The sequence below is a fragment of the Vombatus ursinus genome, unplaced genomic scaffold (assembly GCF_900497805.2).
Source record: "Vombatus ursinus unplaced genomic scaffold, bare-nosed wombat genome assembly UNPS02014779.1, whole genome shotgun sequence".
NCBI classification, from domain to species: Eukaryota; Metazoa; Chordata; class Mammalia; order Diprotodontia; family Vombatidae; genus Vombatus; species Vombatus ursinus.
Window position 1 is genome coordinate 61,605,269 of NW_020954557.1, and position 19,990 is coordinate 61,625,258.

At 37.1% G+C, this 19,990-nt stretch overlaps 1 protein-coding gene across 2 annotated transcripts in view; it reads right to left on the reverse strand.

Moving 5' to 3' along the window:
- Nucleotides 1-19,990, reverse strand: part of LOC114045887 (polypeptide N-acetylgalactosaminyltransferase 5-like) — an 84,370-nt gene that overhangs the window by 16,288 nt on the left and 48,092 nt on the right. For both annotated transcript variants that reach the window (XM_027866069.1, XM_027866068.1), the window contains 4 exons: nt 19,270-19,405; nt 17,144-17,263; nt 5,301-5,418; nt 4,205-4,528 (listed from right to left, as the gene is read on the reverse strand). In XM_027866069.1, coding sequence (XP_027721870.1) covers nt 4,205-4,528; nt 5,301-5,418; nt 17,144-17,263; nt 19,270-19,405 — 698 coding nt within the window. The remainder of the gene's footprint in view (nt 1-4,204; nt 4,529-5,300; nt 5,419-17,143; nt 17,264-19,269; nt 19,406-19,990) is intronic.

The following is a 19,990-nucleotide window of genomic DNA, read 5'->3' on the forward strand; positions in this document are numbered from 1 at the left end:
AACCTCAATATTGCCCAAAGGAATCAATCACTCTTCACTTTTCTGCAGCAGACCTGTAAGTCTCAAGAAAAAAAGAAAGTGAATAAACCCATTTCAAGTGGGGACCAATAGGATACAGCTTCCTTGTAATTCAGCCCACAGTAAAGTTGGCATAAACACTATTTCATAGAACCATAAAATTTTGAATCTGAAAGGAAACTTGGAGGTCACATTGGCTAAATCTCTCAGATTAAAGATGAAACTGAGGCCTACAGGAAGTGACTTCTCCAATGTCACTGACTTAGTGAAGAGTCAGGACTACAGGACTAGTAACTGGATTTCTTAGGCAAGTAATCTTTCCATTTGTCAGCAGCTTAAACTGATATAAATACAAAGTTCCAGTCCCTTTTCATTACTCAAAATTGGCCATCAAAACTTAATAATTTACTTCAAGTAAAAAAAAAATGTATTCTTTAAAAAAAAAAAAAGCCTTCATTGGTTTTAACATTCTCTTGATGGACAAGAGAAGAGAAATGTGGGAACAGGAAATGACATGTGGAATCTCTTTGCTTCGAATTCTTTAGTATAGTATATCCTAGATGAAGGTCTAGCTTAGAAAAATAGTAGATTAGTATCACACTTAAAGAAGGAAGACAGAAGTACCTCCTACTGTCCAAGATCTTTACTCAGAGAAACCAGCACAGTAACAACCAGTGAGGGAGATGCTCCTGGGAGAAATGTATAAGGGGAAAAAAATCTCAGAATCAGCTTTTTGAATGATTGTTTCATTTTTGTTATATATGGTTTGTATGTTCAGGCACCATTTTCTAAAGTTAGGCCTGTTGCCTATAAAAGACAGATCTCTAGTGTCCTCTAGTGGTGAAAGTCTGGTAATGTTCCTTCAGGCGATGCTGGAAACTAGAATTCTTGAAGATGATCAATATCATAATGTGAGAAAAATGGGAAAGTTAGAGTCATGATCCATGAAGTCCTGGTTGGAGCCCTGTTTCAAAATTAGAATATGATTTTTGGGCTGTTTTGCAACATTTTAAGGGTGTTTCCTACAACATTGTGATTTTTTTCTTTTACAAAATAGCATCCACATAAATGACAGAAACCTACAAGTCCTTAATGATCAGCTGCCTTCTATTTGTTTTGTATATTCTTATATAGATATTTGTTGTCTTCCAGATTTAGAAAGCAATCTCTTCAAAGGCAGGGATTATTTCCTTCTTGCCTTTCTATTTCCAGTGCCTGACACAGTGCTTGACCTGAAGGAGGCACTTAAATGTTTATTGATTGGTGGGCTTTAAGCAGCTAGGTAGCACAGTGGATAGAGTGCTGAGCCTGGAGTCTAGAAGACTCATCTCCCTGAGCTCAAATCCGGCCTCAGACACCTACTAACTGTTGGACCCTGGACAAGGCACTTAACCCCATTTGCTTCCCTTTCCTTATCTGTAAAATGAGCTGGAGAAGGAACTAGCAAACCACTCCACTATCTCTGCAAAGAAAATCCCAAATTGACTGACAGAGTCAGACACAACTGAAATGATAAAACAACTACAAACTTGTCTTATATGCCATATTATATGTGTGAATAAATCACGTTATAGACTTTTGGAACAGTTGAATTGTATATAGCAGAACAAATGTTTAGATGTTCACCCTTATTACCTTTCCCTTTTCTTCTCCTGGATTTCTATTACCTACTGCTAGCAAATGCCTAGGCATGATGGTAGTGGTGGAGGCTTCATGGAGACTCAATCTTTGTGGCTAGTCTCTTGGAACTGGGCATGGTCAGTCGTATGGGGTGGAAAGAGGAGAGGAAGAGGGGCTGCTGAGTTTGTGTATTATGAAAGACTGAGTAAATTCATTCCCAAAGTGATCAGAAGTACTATTTACTTTCCAGGAAAGCTCTTTGAAAACTGTGAAACCTTTACAGAATGTGAGCTATGGTTAGAAAGAAAAATGCCATTGGCCAGAAGGAATGGCAAAACTTTCATATTCCTGGATACCGAGATGAATCATTGCACTCATGTTCCAACTTGGATAACCTCCTTAAAAAAGTAAATTATCTGAAATCAAAGCCCAGAAGAGAAAAAAAAAACAAGCAAATATTTGTAAATAAAAAGGAAATTGGGGATTAAAAATAGGAAAAAAAAAAGGAAACCAGGCTGATGAAGAATTATATTTTCTTGTTGATCATGAATTTAGAGCTTTTAGAAGGGACATTTGAAGCCAGCTAGTCTAACCCCCTAATTTTGCAGATGAAGAAACTTAGGACCAGAGAGCTTAAGTGATTTGTCTGAGGTCAGATAGGTAGGTGCCTGATTCAGGTCTAGTGACTTCAAGATCAGCATGCTTTCTTTTGTATAACACTGCCTCTTGAAGCTTGGCCATACGTTTGTTGTTGTTGTTGTTGTGTTGTTTCAGCTGTCTGACCCCATTTGGGGTGTTCTTGGCAAAGGTACTAGAGTGGTTTGCCATTTTTCTGATCCAGTGGATCCATTTTGTCAGGCAATCATAGATTAAGTGACTTGCTCAGGGTCACACAGCTAGGAAGTATCTGTGACTAGATTTGAACCTAGGACTTCCTGACTCCAGGCTGTGTTCTATCTACTGAGCCATCGGCTGCCTCTGGCCATATGTTTAACTACTCTAATTTTCTTCTATGTAAATTTAAAACACAGACAGACACATTGTGAAAAGAATCCTAAATTACTGGCATGTACTAAAGGCCCTCCCCTTATATTTCTTCCCTCATTGTTTATACTTCCCATTATGGATCTGCACTCTAGCCAAGTCTTGCTTGTTCACTTACACCTTTCATCATCATCATCATCATCATCATCATCATCATCCTCATCATCTTCAACATCATCACCACTAAGATTTACATAGAAGTTTTAAGATTTGCGAAGGCCTTTATAATATGCTGACTCATTTGATCCTCATAGCAACCTTATGAGATGGATATTAATATTAATACCCATTTTATAGATAAGGAAACTGAGGCTGAGGCTGAGGGATGTTCAGTGTTGCCCAGGGTTACAGAGCTCGTGTGAGAGGTAAGACTTCAACTTGGATTTTCCTAACTCCAAGTCCTGCACTCTATCCATTCTGCCACCTATTTGTCACCTTTGTCATCTGTGCCTTGGAAATCCTTCCCCTTTCTCTGCCAAACTATATTCCTCCCCTACTTCCAAAGCCTGCTCAAAATTGACCTCTTTCATGAAGACTTATCTAAGTCTACTTCAGTTTCACTACTTCAATATTGGATGTTCTTTCTGCACTAATGTATATGATTTGCAAGATAATCATTTGCATTTTCTCTTCTGTGCAAATATTGGTGTGTGTTCAGTATGCATGTATTTTTCATGTCTTTTTGACCTTTCTTTCCAATTGGAGGCAAGTTACATCAAGGAAAGCATTTTATCCTTTGATCCTGGATCAAGATATATATGTGTGTGTGTGTGTGTGTGTGTGTGTGTGTGTGTACATATGTGTGTGTAATGTGTGTATACATATATATATACATATATATGTATATATATATATATAAATAGAGAGAGAGAGATCCTAAATCACCTACAAAAGTCTTTTACTAATGCCTCATCATCATTATCATCATCATAAGTGGCATTTATATAGTTCTTTAAGGATTGGAAATTGCTTTACTTATATTATGTCATTTGATGATCACAATAACCCTAGGAGACAGATGTTATTATTATTCCCATTTTGCAGATGAGGAAATTGAGTCTGAGAGGTTAAATGACTTGCTCAGTGTCACACAGCTAGTAAGCACCTGAGGCAGAACTTGAACTCAGGCCTTCCTGATTTCAAACCAATGTGCTATGTACTGTACCACCTAGATGATTTATCATGGCCTATAGGTATCTGAGCCTGAGAAGGCTAAGCCAAGAATAGGTAAGCTCTAGAGATCCTACCAAGCTAGAAAGGTTTCTAGTATAGCTCTGGTGATGGACTCTACATGGATGCTGTTCATAAATTTGGAAAGGCTCATCATATTTTTTTGCTTTACTAACTCATGAATATTATCTATTAAGGCATGGAATGAGTATGCTTTAAGTCAGAAGAGGGAGAACCTACATGAAAGAAAATCATTGATAGTGTTTTCTGGTGTGTACTCAATACATTTTAGTAATTAGGCCTGGACTATGCTTAAATACCATAATGTGATCTTACTGTAATTCAAACTTACCACCCCACTGGCTCTCACAATAGGAGCTTCTATGTCTGGGAAGACATTCTCTAGGTACCACTTGAAACTTTTGCACCCCAGTTTTTTCCGGAGTTCTCTTTGTTGAGTGAGGTTTCCGACATTCAAACTTTGGTCCAAGAGACGGTAACCATGGCTATAGAAAAGCTCTTTGTATTCATCTAACCAGACCTCAGCCACCCGAATCAAGTTCCTCTCTATGGTTTTAACTCGATTTTCAGGGAAAGAGTATGGATTGTCTTTCCTGAAGATGTGGCCCACTCGGGAACAGGGAATGATTTCAATTTCTCCTCCACACATCCACACCTGGGGTAGGATGATGATAAAAATTTATTATTTAGTGGATAATAGGAAAACAAAATAGGAAAACAAAATTTTTAATAAATACACACTTATTTATATCCTGAAAGTATATGTGTTTTAATGCATTTTGTATTGATTCTCTATATTATAGAACAGAGGCCCTGAGCATATAACTATTTAGTTAATACTGTTTGATGATGATATATGTTTCTCAAAAATGAATAGTTGCTGTAATAAAATCTATAGGTTTAATTTTTAGTGCACAGATAGCATTGGAACATTATTATTATAATTCTATTCTTTGGATTTGTGCTGAGTGGGCATTTTATAGATACACCCAGATATTCAACAGTTCAATAACTTAAAATCCTTGATTGGGGTCCAAGTTGGCCAACAACAAACAAATAAGCAAATTAACTTGATAGTCTGAAGTTATATGCAGTATCCTGAATGGCATTTAGTATCATGCACAGATTTCAAAACATTTTATGTATGTTGGCAAAAATCTGTATTTTATTAATTCTCAAGTTGTAGTCACTGAGACATAAGAAATGGAAGGACTTTCCTAAAAATTGATGATGACAGGCAGTATTGCTCCCAATTCCCAATCTACCACATACAAACATTAACCCAGGTCTAGGGCTCCTTATATAATTTTGAAGTGTCTTTTCCAGTAGCCATTACTATTTTCAATAATGCCAACAAAATAGAATCAGGTAAAAATCTGCCAAAATAGAAAAACTGGAAATGCAACTTGAGCCAGGCTTGGCAATACCTTGAATGAAAGCTCCATATTTTCACCACCCCAAACGTCAAGGCCAGGATCATATGTTCCAAGTTCAAAAAAATATTTTTTATCAATAGAAAATAATCCACCAGCCATGACTGGACACCTAAAAATGAAAGGACTGGTTTTAGAATTAAATTCTTTGGAATATGAAGAAACCTACCATTCTGGCAATAGTTGTGCTCAAGATTAAAAATCTTGGGACAAATAAGTAATGAACCTGTTTAAGACACTCTCTTCTGGTGGCAGGTGACTACAATAGGAACCTGATGGAGGTTCTGCTTCACATGTTGTCAAGTTGAAGCACTGATTGTGTCAAGATAGGGAAACTTTGACCTCGACCTGGGTGAGGTGGGGGGGGGGATTCTTAGCAGACACTAACTTGGTTGTTGTAGTTGGAAAATAGCAGTATTGATTTTCAAGTGAGACAACAGCAAAATCAATAATACTGAGTTCAAATCTATCCTGAGACACTTACTAGCTGTGTAACCATGGATAAGTCACTTAACCTCAGTTTCCTTTGATTTCCTCAACTATAAAATGGGAATGATAGTAACACCTACCTGGTAGAGTTGTTGTGAGGATCAGATGAGATAATATTTCTAAAAAGTGCTTAGCACAATGTCTGGCATATAGTAGGCACTTCATAAAGGCTTATTCTTTCCCCCCACCCTTCCCTTCCTTAATACCTTTAAAGTTTTTAAAGCAGTTTTATTCTCCTATGGCTGTCATATGAATTTGTTTGTGGAAATGAAGGGGTTCAAGGTAGCAACTCAGAATCAGGTCTAAAAGGGATTTTTCTTAAGTAATCCCATTATCAATGTAATAGATAGAAGGAAATGATGTAAACTGTGAGACACCACACTATAAGCTTTAAAACTTTAGCACCATCTGCGTGCCAAGATAGGGGAGTACAAGGAGCAACTCCGTTGAACTCTCCCAACATTCCTTTCCAAATAATTGAATTCCTCAAATAAAATTTTGGAGCAGCAGAGCCAACAAAAGGTCAGAGTGAGACATTTTCCTAGCCAAAGACAACTTAGGAGATTGGTAGGTGAGGTCTGCAACACCAGAACGAGGGCCAGCCCAGAACATTGCAGGAGTATCAGCAGTGTGCCTGGGAGGTGGCTGCAACACCGCCAGCAGCAGTTTTGGGAGCTCTCAGCCCAGAGACAGTAAGAGCATCGAAAAAACTGGTCAGTAATCACGAAAGAGTAATCACAAAAGTATCAATAAATTCCAGGGCAGAGAGGAGCACTTCTGGTTGGTCACAACAGAGCAGGGGACGTTGGAGCAACTCCAAGGCAGAAAGGAGCACTAGTGCTTATAGCTCCAGGGGCACAGGGAATGTGACCATAGTTCCAGGACCAAGAAGATTGCTAGCACTTGCTAGGGGCAGGGCCATTTCTAGGTAAGGCCAGAGCACAAACTAGGAGAACAGTGACCACAACTCTTCCAGAATCACACCACCTTGGAAGAGTCAAAAACTTGTAGAACCCTAGAATTAACTCTGAAAATAGAAGCACAAAAAGAGCCTCAGGCTTGAGACAGTGCCTCTCCACCCCCAAATGAGCAGAGCCCAACTTTAACATAAAATTCAAAGTCAAAAATAAGGTGGAAAAAATGAGCAAATAGCAACAGCAACAACAATAACAAAAGAACCTGACCATAAAAACTACTACAGTGGCAGGGAAGACCAAGATGTAAACTCAGAAAAAGACAATAATGTGAAAACAGTTACAAGGAGAGCCTCAAAGAAGAAGGATAATTGGACCCAAGCTCAACAAAAATTCCTGAAAGAGTGAAAGAGATGAGTCATAGAGGAAAAATTGGGAAAATAAATGTGAGTGGTGCAAGAAAATTATGAAAAGAGAATTAACAGCTTGGTAAAAGAGACACAAAAATATTTAAGAAAATAACACCTTAAAAAACAAAATTGGATAAATGGTTAAAAAAGGCACAAAAATTTACTGAAGAAAAGAATTCCTTAAAAAGCAGGATTGGCCCCATGGAAAAAGGGGTACAAAAACTCAATGAAAGAAATAATTACTTAAGAATTAGAATTGGGCAAATGGAAGCTAATGACTCCATGAGACTTCAAGAAACAATAAAGCACATTTAAAATAATGAAAAAATAGAAGAAAATGTGAAATATCTCATCAGAAAAACAACTGATCTGGGAAATAGATTGAGGAAAAATAATTTAAGAATTATCGAACTACCTGAAAGCCATAATTAAAAAAAGGCATAGACGTCATATTTCAAGAAATTATAAAGCAAAATTATCCTGATACCTTAAATGGAGAGGGTAAAACAAAAATTGAAAGAATTCACTGATCACCTCCTGAAAGAGATCCCAAAACCTAGAAAGATTTACATGAACTGATGTCGAGTGAAGTGAGCAGAACCGAGACGACATTGTACACAGTAACAGAAACATTGTGCAATGACCAACTTTGATAGACTTAGCTCTTCTTAGCAATGCAAGGCTCTAAGACAATTCCAAAAGACTCATGATGGAAATTGCTATCCACATCTAGAGAAAGAACTATAGAATCTGGATGCAGATTCAAGCATACTATTCTCTCTCTCTCTCTCTCTCTCTCTCTCTCTCTCTCTTCCTCTCTCTCTCTTGGTTTGTGTTTCTTCTTTCTTGTGGCTTTTCCCTTTGGTTCTAATTTTTTACAACATGACTAATGTGGAAATATGTTTAAAATGAATGTATATGTATAACCTATATCAGATTGGGGAGGGGGGAGGAGAGGAAGGAAGAGAAATTTTAGAACTCAAAATCTTATACAAATAAATGTTGAAAACTAAAAATAAATAAATGAACAAACAAACAAGCAAATGAAAAGAAAGAGCTCCCAAAATGAAAACTCCCAGGAATACTATAGCCAAATTTCAGAGCTCAAGAAGAAAATATTGCAAATAGCTAAAGAGAAACAATTCAAATATTGTAAAGGCACAGTCAGGATCAAACAAGATTCAGCAATTTCCAGGTTAAAGGAGCAGAGGGCTTGGAATATGATATACTGGAGGGCAGAAGGGCTAGGATTACAACGAAGAATAAAGTACCCAGCAAAACTGAGTATAATCTTTCAGAAGAAAAACAGATATTTAATGAAATAGAGGATTTCCTGATGAAAAGACCAGAGCTGAATAGAAAACGTGACATTCAAACAGAAGATTCAAGAGAAGCATAAAAAGGTAAACATGAAAGAGTAATCACAAAGGTATCAATAAAATTAAACTATTTACATTTCTATATGGGAATATGATGTGTGAAATTCTAAGAACTTGATCATGGAGATGGAGCCGAGATGGAGCCAAGATGGCAGAGTAAAAGCAGTGACTTGCTTGAGCTCTCTCCCAAACCCCTCCAAATCCCTACAAAAATGGCTCTAAACAATTCTAAAGCAGCAGAACCCACAAAAAGAGAGAGTGAAACAAATTTCCAGCCCAAGACAACCTGGATGGTTGGTCAGAAAGGTATATCACGCTGGGCTGGGAGAGGAGCACAGCTTGGCATGGGCATGCAGGCCCCAGTGAACCTGGAGCAGGCCTGAGAGGGCTGAGTTGTGGGCAGCTGTGGAAATTTCCAGACCTCTCAACCCAAGAATGCCAAAGACAACTTAGAAGGTCAGTAGGAAAAGTCTATGTCTGCAGTGACAGAGAAGCACCGGGTTCCTAGCCCCCAAGTGTAGCCCTGGGTTGGTGGCTGCCTCCAGAGCATCTGGCCCACAGACTGGGGGGAATCAAGTGGCTGATCAGAGGGGGATTGCAGGGATCTCTCTCCTGGTGCAGGATTCTCTCGCTTTGCCCATGCTTGGATCTGGGTCACAGTTCTGGGTGGAGGTCCTGGGGTGAGGAGCACAGGTGTAGTGGAGCTTGTAGTGGCTGTGGAGAGAGAATCCTCCTCATGGTGGCAAGACAGAAAAGAGTGCTTGTGGTCACTCATAGACCAGAGGACAGGCCAAGAAAGGAGTAAACACCTCCCCCTTGATCATAGCACCTTGGAAGAATTGAAAATTTACAGATCCCTAGAAGTATCTCTGAAAACAGATGCACAAAACCCCTGAAGCTTGGGACAGTACATTTTCCACACTGGAAACAGACTCCTATCTTAACAAAGAGTTTATAACTCAAGTAATTGGCTGGGATCATGAGCAAGCAGTGCAAAAAGAGTTAAACCATAGAATCTTTCTTTGGTGACAAAGAAGATCAAAACATACAACCAGGAGAAGACAACAAAGTCAAAGCACCTACATCCAAAGCCTCCAAGAAAAATATGAATTGGTCCCAGGCCATGGAAGAGCTCAAAAAGGATTTTGAAAAGCAAGTAAGAGAAGTAGACGAAAAACTGAGAGTGATGCAAGAAAATCATGAAAAGCAAGTCAACAGCTTGCTAAAGGAGACCCAAAAAAATACTGAAGAAAGTAACACCTTAAAAAATAGCCTAACCCAAATGGCAAAAGAGGTCCAAAAAGCCAATGAGGAGAAGAATGCCTTAAAAAGCAAAATTGTCCAAATGGAAAAGGAAGTCCAAAAGCTTACTGAAGAAAATACTTCCTTAAAAATTAGAATTGAGCAATTGGAAGCTAGTGACTTTATGAGAAATCAAGGCACTGTAAAACAAATCCAAAAGAATGAAAAAATAAAAAAAAACAATGTGAAATATTTCATTGGAAAAACAACTGACCTGGAAAACAGATCCAGGAGAGAGAATTTAAAAATTATTGGACTATCTGAAAGTCATGATCAAAAAAAAGAGCCTAGACATCATCTTTCAAGAAATTATCAAGGGAAACCTCCCTGATATTTTAGAACCAGAGGGCAAAATAGAAATGGAAAGAATCCACCAATCACTTCCTGAAAGAAATCCCCAAAGGAAAACTCCTAGGAATATTGTAGCCAAATTCCAGAGTTCCCAGGTCAAGGAGAAAATATTGCAAGCAGCCAGAAGGAAACAATTCAAGTATTGTGGAAACACAATCAGGATAACACAAGATTTAGCAACTTCTACATTAAGGGACCGCAGGGCTTGGAATATAATATTCTGGAGGGCAAAGGAGATAGGATTTCAACCAAGAATCACCTACCCAGCCAAATTGAGCATAATTCTTCAGGGGAAAAATGGACATTCAGTGAAATAGAGGACTTTCAAGCATTCTTGATGAAAAGACCAGAGCTGAATAGAAAATTTGACTTTCAGATACAAGACTCAAGAGAAACATGAAGAGGTAAACAGAAAAGAGAAATCATAAGAGACTTATTAAGGTTGAACTGTTTATATTCTGCATGGAAAGATGATGTTTGTAACTCATGAGTCCTTTGTCAGTATTAGAGTAGTTGGAGGGAAAAAATTATATGTATGTAGATAGATAGATAGATAGATGGATAGATAGAGGGCATAGGGTGAGTTGAAGATGAAGGGGTGATATCTGGAGAATAAAATTAAGGGGTGTGAGAGGATTATAATGGGAGAAAGAGAAAGGGAGAGGTAGAATGGGGTAAATTATCTCACATGAAACAGACAAGAAAAGACTTTTATAGTGGAGGGGTAATGGGGGAAGGTGAGAGAGAATGAGTGAATCTTACTCTCATTGGATTTGGCTTAAAGAGAGAATAACATACACACTCAATTGGGTATGGAAATCTATCTTACCCTACAGGAAAATAGGGGGAAAGGGGACAAGAGAGCAGGAGGATGATAGAGAGGAGGGCAGATTGGGGGAGGGGGTAATCAGAAGTAAACACTAATAAGGAGGGACAGGGTCAAAAGAGAGAATAGAATAAATAAATAAGTTTTTAACAACATGACTACTGTGGAAGTGTTTTGCATGACTACACATGTATAACCTGTATAGAATTGCTTGCCTTCTCAATGAGGGTGGGTGGGGAGGGAGGAAGGGAGAAAATCTGGAACCCAAAGTTTTAAAAACAAAATTTAAAAAAAAATTAAAAAAAATTGTTTTCACATGAGTGTGAGTTGATTATGTTGACATGATTTCTAAAAATAAAAGGTAGGGGTGAGAAAGAGGGATGAACAGAAAGAAGGGGGAAGGGAGAGGTAGAATGAGGAAATTTTTCTCATGTAAAAGAAGCTTGCAAGGAATAGCTTTATAATGGAGAAGTAAATGAGGAGTTAATGGGCAATGCTTGAACCTCACTCTCATCAGAATTGGTTCAAAGAGGACAGAATATATATACATACTCAGTTGGGTATATAAATGTATTTTGCCCAATAGAGAAATAAAAAGGGAATGGGATTAGAGATATGGGGCATGATAAGGGAGAGAGTGGATTAAGGGAGGCAGTGGTCAGAAGCTAAACAGACTTTTGAGGAGGGACAAAATAAAAAGAGAAAGAAGGATAAATAGAAGAAAACAGGGTGGAGGGAAATACATAATAATCTTAACTGTGAATGTGGACGGGATGAGCTCACTCATAAAACAGAAGTGGGTAGCAGGGTGGATCAGAGACAAAAAATCCAACAATATGTTGTTTACAAGAAATACACAAAACAGAAAAACACATACAGAGTTAAAATAAAGGGCTGGAGCAGAATCTATTATACTTCAGCTGAAGTAAAAAAGGCAGAGGTAGCAATCATGATCTCAAACAATGCAAAAGCAAAAACAGACTTAATTAAAAGAGATTCAGGGAAACTACATTTTATTAAAAGGTAATATAGACAATGTAGTAATAAAATAAATTTACAGGAAGTTTCTCTGAGGAAGTCCTCACATGACTAATGTCTGAGACTGGATTTAAACTTAGGAAAATGAGTCTTCCTGACTCCACACCCAGCACTCTATCCACTGTGCTGCCTAGCTGACCTGGAGTCAGGAAGACCTGAGTTAAAATCTCAGACACATCTATTCCTATTAAAAACACTAGAGAGCATAGAAATAAATGGAGTATTCCTTAAAATGATAAGTAGCATCTACCTAAAACCTTCAGTGAGCATAATTTGTAATGGGGATAAGCTAGAAGCATTTCTAGTAAGATCGGGGTGGGGGAGACAAGGATGTCCACTAACACCACTGTTGTTCAATATGGTACTAGAAACGTTAGCTTTAGCATTAAGAAAAGAAAAAGAAATCGAAGGTATTAGAATAGGCAAAGAAGAAACAAAGCTATCACTTTTTGCAGATGATGTGAAATATCCTAGAGGATTAAGTAAAAAACTACTTGAAATAATAAACGACTTTAGCAAAGTTACAGGTAATAAAATAAACCCACATAAATCATCAGCATTTCTATAAATTACCACCAAAGCCCAACAGCAAGAGATAGAAAGAGAAATTGCATTTAAGGTTACTGTAGACATTTTAAAATATTTAAGGGTCTACCTGTTGAAACAAACCCAGGGACTATATAAACACAATTACAAAACACTTTTCACACAAATAAAAGCAGATCTAAATAATTGGAAAAACATCAGTTGCTCATGGGTAGGCCGAGCTAATATAATAAAACTTACAATTCTACCTAAACTAATTCACTTATTCAGTGCCATACCAATCAAACTAATAAAAAAAATTATAGGGCAAGAAAAAAAATAACAAGAAGATTCATTTGGAAGAACAAAAGGTCCAGAATATCAAGAGAAATAATGAAAACAAATGCTAGGGAAGATGGCCTAGCTGTTCGAGATCTTAAATTGTATTATAAAACAGCAATCATCAAAACTGCTTGGTACTGGCTAAGAAATGGAGTGGTGGATCAGTGGAATCGGTTAGGTATGCAAGACACAGTAGCCAATGACTATAGCAATCTACTATTTGAGAAACCCAAAGGCACCAGCTTCTAAGAACTAAGTTCTTTTAAGAACTCATTATTTGACAAAAATGCTGGGAAAACTGGAAAAGAGTATGGCAGAAACTAGTCATAGACCAAAAATCTTACATCATATACCAAATAAAGTCAAAATGGGTTCATGATTTAAATATAAAGGCTGATACTATAAGCCAACTGGGAGAGCAAGGAATAGTTTACTTGTCATATTTATGGAGAACAGAAGAATTTATGACCAAACAAGATATAGAGGACATTATGAAATGCAAAATGGATAATTTTGATTACATTAAATTGAAAAGTTTTTGCACAAACAAAGTCAATGCAACCAAGATTAGGAGGGAAGCAGAAAACTGGGAAAAAATTTTTACAACCAGTGTCTCTGATAAGGCCCTCATTTCTAAAATATATAGAGAACTAAGTCAAATTTATAAGAATACAAGTCATTCCCCAATTGATAAATGCTCAAAGGATATGAACAGGCAGTTTTCAGATGAAGAAATGAAAGCTATCTATAGTCATATGAAAAAATACTCTAAATCACTATTGATTAGAGAAATGCAAATCAAAACAACTCTGAGGTACCACATCACACTTATCAGATTGGCCAACATGACAAAACAGGAAAATGACAAATGTTGGAGAAGACGTGGGAAAATTGGAACACTAATGCATTGTTGGTGGAGTTGTGAACTGATCCAACCTTTTTGGAGAGCAATTTGGAACTATGCCTAAAGGGCTATAAAAATGTGCTTTACCCAGCAATAGTACTTCTAGGGCTGTATCTCAAAGAGATCATAAAAATAGGAAAAGTACAAAAATATTTATAGCAGTTCTTTCTGTGGTGGCAAAGAATTGAAGATGGGGGGGATGCCTATCAATTGGGAAATGACTGAACAAGGTATGGCGTACGAATGTAATGGAATACTATTGTGCTATAAGAAATGATGAGCAAGTGGACTTCAGAAAAATATGGAAGGACTTGTATGGACTGATGCTGAGTGAAGTGACCAGAACCAGGAGAATGCTGTACACAGTAACAGCTACGTTGTACTATGACTAACTTTGATAGACTTAGCTCTTCTCAGCAACGCAAGGATCTAAGACATCTCCAAAAACCTCATGATGGAAAATGCTATCCACATCCAGAGAAAGAACCATGAAGTTTGAATGTAGATCAAAGCAAACTATTTGCTATTTTTTTCCTCTGTTTTATTTTATTTCCTCTTTCTTGTGGTTTTTTTCTATTGGTTCTAATTCTTCATTACAACATGACTAAAGTGAACATATGTTTGGTAGGAAGGTATATGTAGAGCCTATATCAGATTGCACACCATCTTGGGGAGGGAGGTGCAGAGGGAGTGGGAGAAAAATTAAAAACTAAAAAGCTTACGGAAGTGATTGTTGAAAACTAAAATTAAATTAACTAATAATAAAAAATAAAAAAAATAATATCTCAGACACTTACTAGATGTTTGACACTGGGAAGTTACTTAACCCTGTTTGCTTCAGTTTCCTCATCTATAGAATGGGCTGGAGAAGGACATAGCAAACTAATCTGGTATCTTTACTAAGAAAGCCCCAATGAGGTCATGAAGAGTTGGGCACAACTGAAAATAACAACACCATTATTGTGGTATAAGAAATGAAGAAGGGGATGGTTTCAGAAAAAAAAAAAAAACATGGCAAGACCTATGTGAACTGATGCAAAGTGAAGTAAGAAGAATCAGGAGATCGTTGTGCACAGAAACAGCAATATTATAAAGATGATCAACTGTGAAAGACGTGACTACTCTAATCCAAGTCATCCGAGACAATTCCAAAGGACTCATGATTAAAAAATGCTATCCCCCTCCAGAAAGAGAACTGATGAAATCTGAGTGCAAAATGAAGTATAATTATCTCACTTTTTGTTTTTTTATGATATGACTAATATAGAGATATGTTTTGCATGATTTCACATGTATAATTAACTGATAAAAGCTTGCCTTCTCAGTGGGTAGGGGAGAAGTGGGAGGGTGGGAGAAAAATCTCAAACTCAAAATTTAAAGAGAAAAGAATGTTAAAAATAAATAAACAATAAAATTCAAAAACCAACAACAACAAACTTCAGCACCTTCCAAATATCTAGCAAGATGTGACCTTGTGGAGAGAACTATACATCAGAACCTCCTCATTTTTTGTGGACTGACAGATGACAAATCTCCATCCAAAAAATGCAGTCCTTAAAATTTCCTAGCAGAGTCAACCAAGAAACTGTATTGGCACAAGACCATTATCACTGACTGAAATAGTCTCTTTCACACCTGGATAGAACATTGATTCATAAAATCTTAAGAACAATGTTTTTCAGAATTGTCACCATTCCAAACACTCATACTTCCCAAGTGCCATGTAAAAAAAAAAAAAGCTTTCAAAATATAGGATCTCAGAAAAGACTTACTGGAGTTTTAAGCAACTGAAATTTACGGGAAAAATGTTTAAAATTTAGAATTGCACTATGAGACACCTCATATTCGAACATGTTTAAGGAGAGACAAATCACATTGGAACCTGTTACCTTTATTTGTCAAAGTGCTTAGTGCAGTATCTGGCACATAGTAGGTCCTATATAAATGCTTATTTCCTTCCTCTTCCCCTACCAAGGGCTTTCAGTGTGCTCACGGAGGAGAGGCTCTGACAATGTTATTCAACTACAAACAGCTATGATTTTCATCAACCTGTAGAATAGTGTGAGGAATACTAAATACAAAAGAGTAATCACAGGATTAGTAAATAGGAATAGTACAATTCTGCCTCAACTCTATCAAAAAAGATGGGAATGAGTTAATAATAAAAATAGTGATGGTTAGCATTTATACAGACCTTTAAGGTTAGCTAGTAAAAACAGTGTACAGGCATTATATTATTTACTCCTCTCTACAATCCACTAAGGTTAGGTGCTATTATTATACCCATTTTAAAAATGATGAAACTAAAGCTTGGGGAGATAAAGTGGTTTGCTCAGAATCACACAGCTAGTAGCAACAAGAGAATATATTATGTAGCTATTTCCAGTTAAAAAAGCATCTTATGAATACTATCTCATTTGATCCTCAACAACTTTGTGAGGTAGGCAGAGCAGGTGTTATTATCCTCCTTTTACAGATGAAGGTGCTGAGGCTCAAAATGATTAAATGACTTGCCCAAGGTCACATAACAAAACAAGTGGCAGAGTTGGGGTTCCACCTAGTTTTTCTGAGTCCAATCCCAGTATGATTCCCATTACCAAGCAATGATGATGCATTGACAACACAATCAATTAATTATACAAGAAAAATCAAGTGGATAAAGAACATCTATTAGCCATAGAGTATACATAGTTGAATGGGCAACTCATAGAATTGGTATACATGCATATGTAATGTATGTGTATGCATGTGTACATATACATATGTGTATGTATATACATACATATATACATATATGTATATACATACACACATATTTGTCAGACATTGCATGTGGCCAATGATGGCTGGACCCTGATTTGATTATTATAATAATAATAGTTAACATTTTTATAGTACTCATTATGACACTTTGCTAAGCACTTTGCAATTATTATCTCATTTGATTATCACAAAAACCCTAGTGGGTAGATGCTAGTATTCTCTGCATTTTAGAGATGAAGAAACTGAGGCAAACAGAGGTGAAGTGACTTGTTCAGAGTCACACAGTTAGTAAGTATCCAAGTCTGGATTTGAACTCAGGTTGTCTTGACTCCAGGCTCATTGCTCTATTCACTGTGCTACTTTGCTGAAGAAGACAAGCAATTAAGAAATTACTTGATCATGGTAATGTTAATAACAACAGTCTCAGATTTGGGATTGTTTTTATAATAACTACATTGGTTTACATATTATCTAGAATCAGTAATTAATTTATGGAAGACTGTGGAATAAATTGTCACACCTTGTTTCTCCTTAAGATCTATTTCTACACCTCTGTCCCCACTTTATTTCTACAACCTAATTTCCCACTCTTACCTTATTACATCTGTTTCCTTTATCTTATTTTGTTTGATGACTTCAGGAGGAATCTTTTTCCAACTAAAATTCATGGGCCACACAAAGATGCCCCTTTGAAAGTTGTCCACTGTCATGTAGCTAAGAAGAAGAGAAAGCACGCAAAAGCCTTATCAGATATATGGCACATTACCTTGCACCCCGTATGCTGACTTCCTAGTATAGTTCCTTGAATGTAGTAGTTGCACACTCAATATAAAATGAATGAATGAACTAACTGCCTAAGAACAAGATGTTGGACGAACATCACCACAAATATTTCAATGACAAATGAATTTATGTATTCTTTGTGCCACAGTGATTATGTAGTTGTAGTACTCAGTTCTTTCCCAGCTTTGTTCCCTCACCTAGATAGTTTATGCCTCTATTTCCTTACCTCTTGCTACTCTATGACCTGCATTCTGAGTTCCTATGTCATTATTCAACTGAAATGACTCTTTTTAAAGTTACCAGTGATCTTTAAATGGCCAAATCTAATGATGAACTTTTCTTAGTCCTCATCCTTCTTGATGTCTATGCTACATTTGACATAGCTGATCACTCTCTCCCCCTAGATTCTGCTTCCTCCTTAGGTTTTTATGTTACTATTCTCCTCCTACATGTCTGACTATTCCTTTTTAATGTTTATTGGCCCGTTATCCTTCTTATACTCACTAACTGTAATGTCTCCCAAGCTCTGTTTTCAGATCTCTCTGTCTCTCTCTTTGTCTCTGTCTCTGTCTCTGTCTCTCTCTCTCTCTCTCTCTGCGCTTCCCCCTGCCTCCTACTCATCTGCTCCCAAGAACTTAATTATAGTTTCTATGTTGATGACTAATAGACCTAGTCTCTTCCCTGAACTTCAGTAACCACATAGCCAATGATCTGCCTATTAGACATTCTAAAATATATGTACTAGAAACATCTCAAACTCAATATACTCAAATGTAACACATGATCGTTTCCCCCAAACCCTTCTTTTTACTGAACTTCCCTATTTCTGTTGAGGGTACCACATTGTTACAGTCTTCTAGGCTTGCAACTTTAGCATTATTCTTGTTTCCTTACTCTCCCTCACCCTACACATCTAATTAATTTCCAAATCTCACTGTTTCTACCTAGGCAACATCTCTCATACCTGACCCTTTCTCTTTATTCACATAGATACTGCCTTAGGTCAGGTTGTCATTGCCTCTTATCCAATTAATGTCTCTGCCTCAACTTTATCCCCCACTTCAATCCAACCTCCATATGGCTTCCAAAGTAATTTTCCTTACTTGTAGATCTGACCATGTAATTATTTTGTTCAATAAACTTTAGTGGCTCCTTATTGCCTCAAGGATAATATATAAATATTCATCTTTGACTTTTAATTCCTCCATAATGTCTTTACATACCTTCATCTTATTATAGAATCTATTCCTTCCTTCACCCAAATTTTAAGGTGTTCTCTCTTCAAGTTGTATTTAATTACTTTGAATTTATTTCATGTTTATTCTTTAAGTATTAATTCCATATGTACGACATAAATAAATACATATATGTATGTGTGCACATGTGTACATGCACATGTTGTCTTCCCCTATAGAATGTAAGCTCTTTGAGAGTAGAGACTATTTCATTTTTGTCTTTGCAGTATAGTACCTAGCACAGTGCCTGATGCATAGTAAGCACTTAATAAATGCTTGATCAATAGGATTGTAAGTATCTGAAATTATTTTCCCTTTTCACCTATAATCTGTGCTTAGCCTGAATGGGGTCTTATAGGCCCTTAGATACAAATGGCTTAGAGAGAAAGTGCTAGAAAGTTCATCTATTAATGAGTGTTAGAATTTGCTAAGACATGGATACAGATTAAGAGGTTTATAGGATTGGGGCTAGGAACAGGTGTGGTTCAGAAATGAGTTGGAGCAGGAAATTATTTAACAAATCTGTCTTTCCTCCAAGATATGCTCTTACTCCAGATTGCTGGCAAGAATTTCTTATTTAACAGGATGGAGACTGTGTTTGTCACATTTGAGAAGAATTCAATATAAGGGAACTAAATAGTATACTTAGTCACTAGTGGTCTGTGCGTAATGGAAACGTTCAGTGAAATGTAATGACATTACCTTAAATCCTTGTCATTGATTATTTCAATAACTGGACAGGCCACTTTTTTTCTGTTCAAATAAACTCTTTCTAGGAGAGGTTCCAACCACCCAACGTTACATTCCACATGAGAATCCAGGAATGTCAACACATCACCTGGTGGGCAAAACAAAGATATAGTTTAGGCCCATGGCTCCCTCACCACTAGACCAGGTTATTAGCCTCTCACATTGTACTCCCCTCCCGTTTCAAGCTATTTTGAACCAACCTCTACTCTTGCTGTTCCCTCATTTGGTAGCCATAGTTCCACCCTAGCCTCATCATCCTGTCCTGACTCTTTACAACTGTTTTCTTCAATGGTAAAATGTAATAACTTGTTCAGTAGAACTTTAAATATCCTACCCTGGGACAATTCCCTATCCTGGGTTAAAGCCCAAGTCACCTGCTCTAGTTCTGGCGCTACATCCAGCCACCCTGAAATGACTTCATATTTGCTTGTTAGCGTATTTGTATTGCTTTTTCTCTATATTTTGTTTTCTTCCATTAGAATGTAAGCACTTTGAGAACAGGGACTGTTCAATTCTTGTTTTTGTGTTGGTAACATCTAGGATATCCCATATCAGGTGCTTAATAAAGGTTTGTCAAGTCAATGAAGAGTTTCCTAAATGGGCTTCCCATTTTTCAGTCTCTCCATTCTTCCATCTATCCTCCATGTGGCTGCCAGAAGAATCTCCTCAAAGC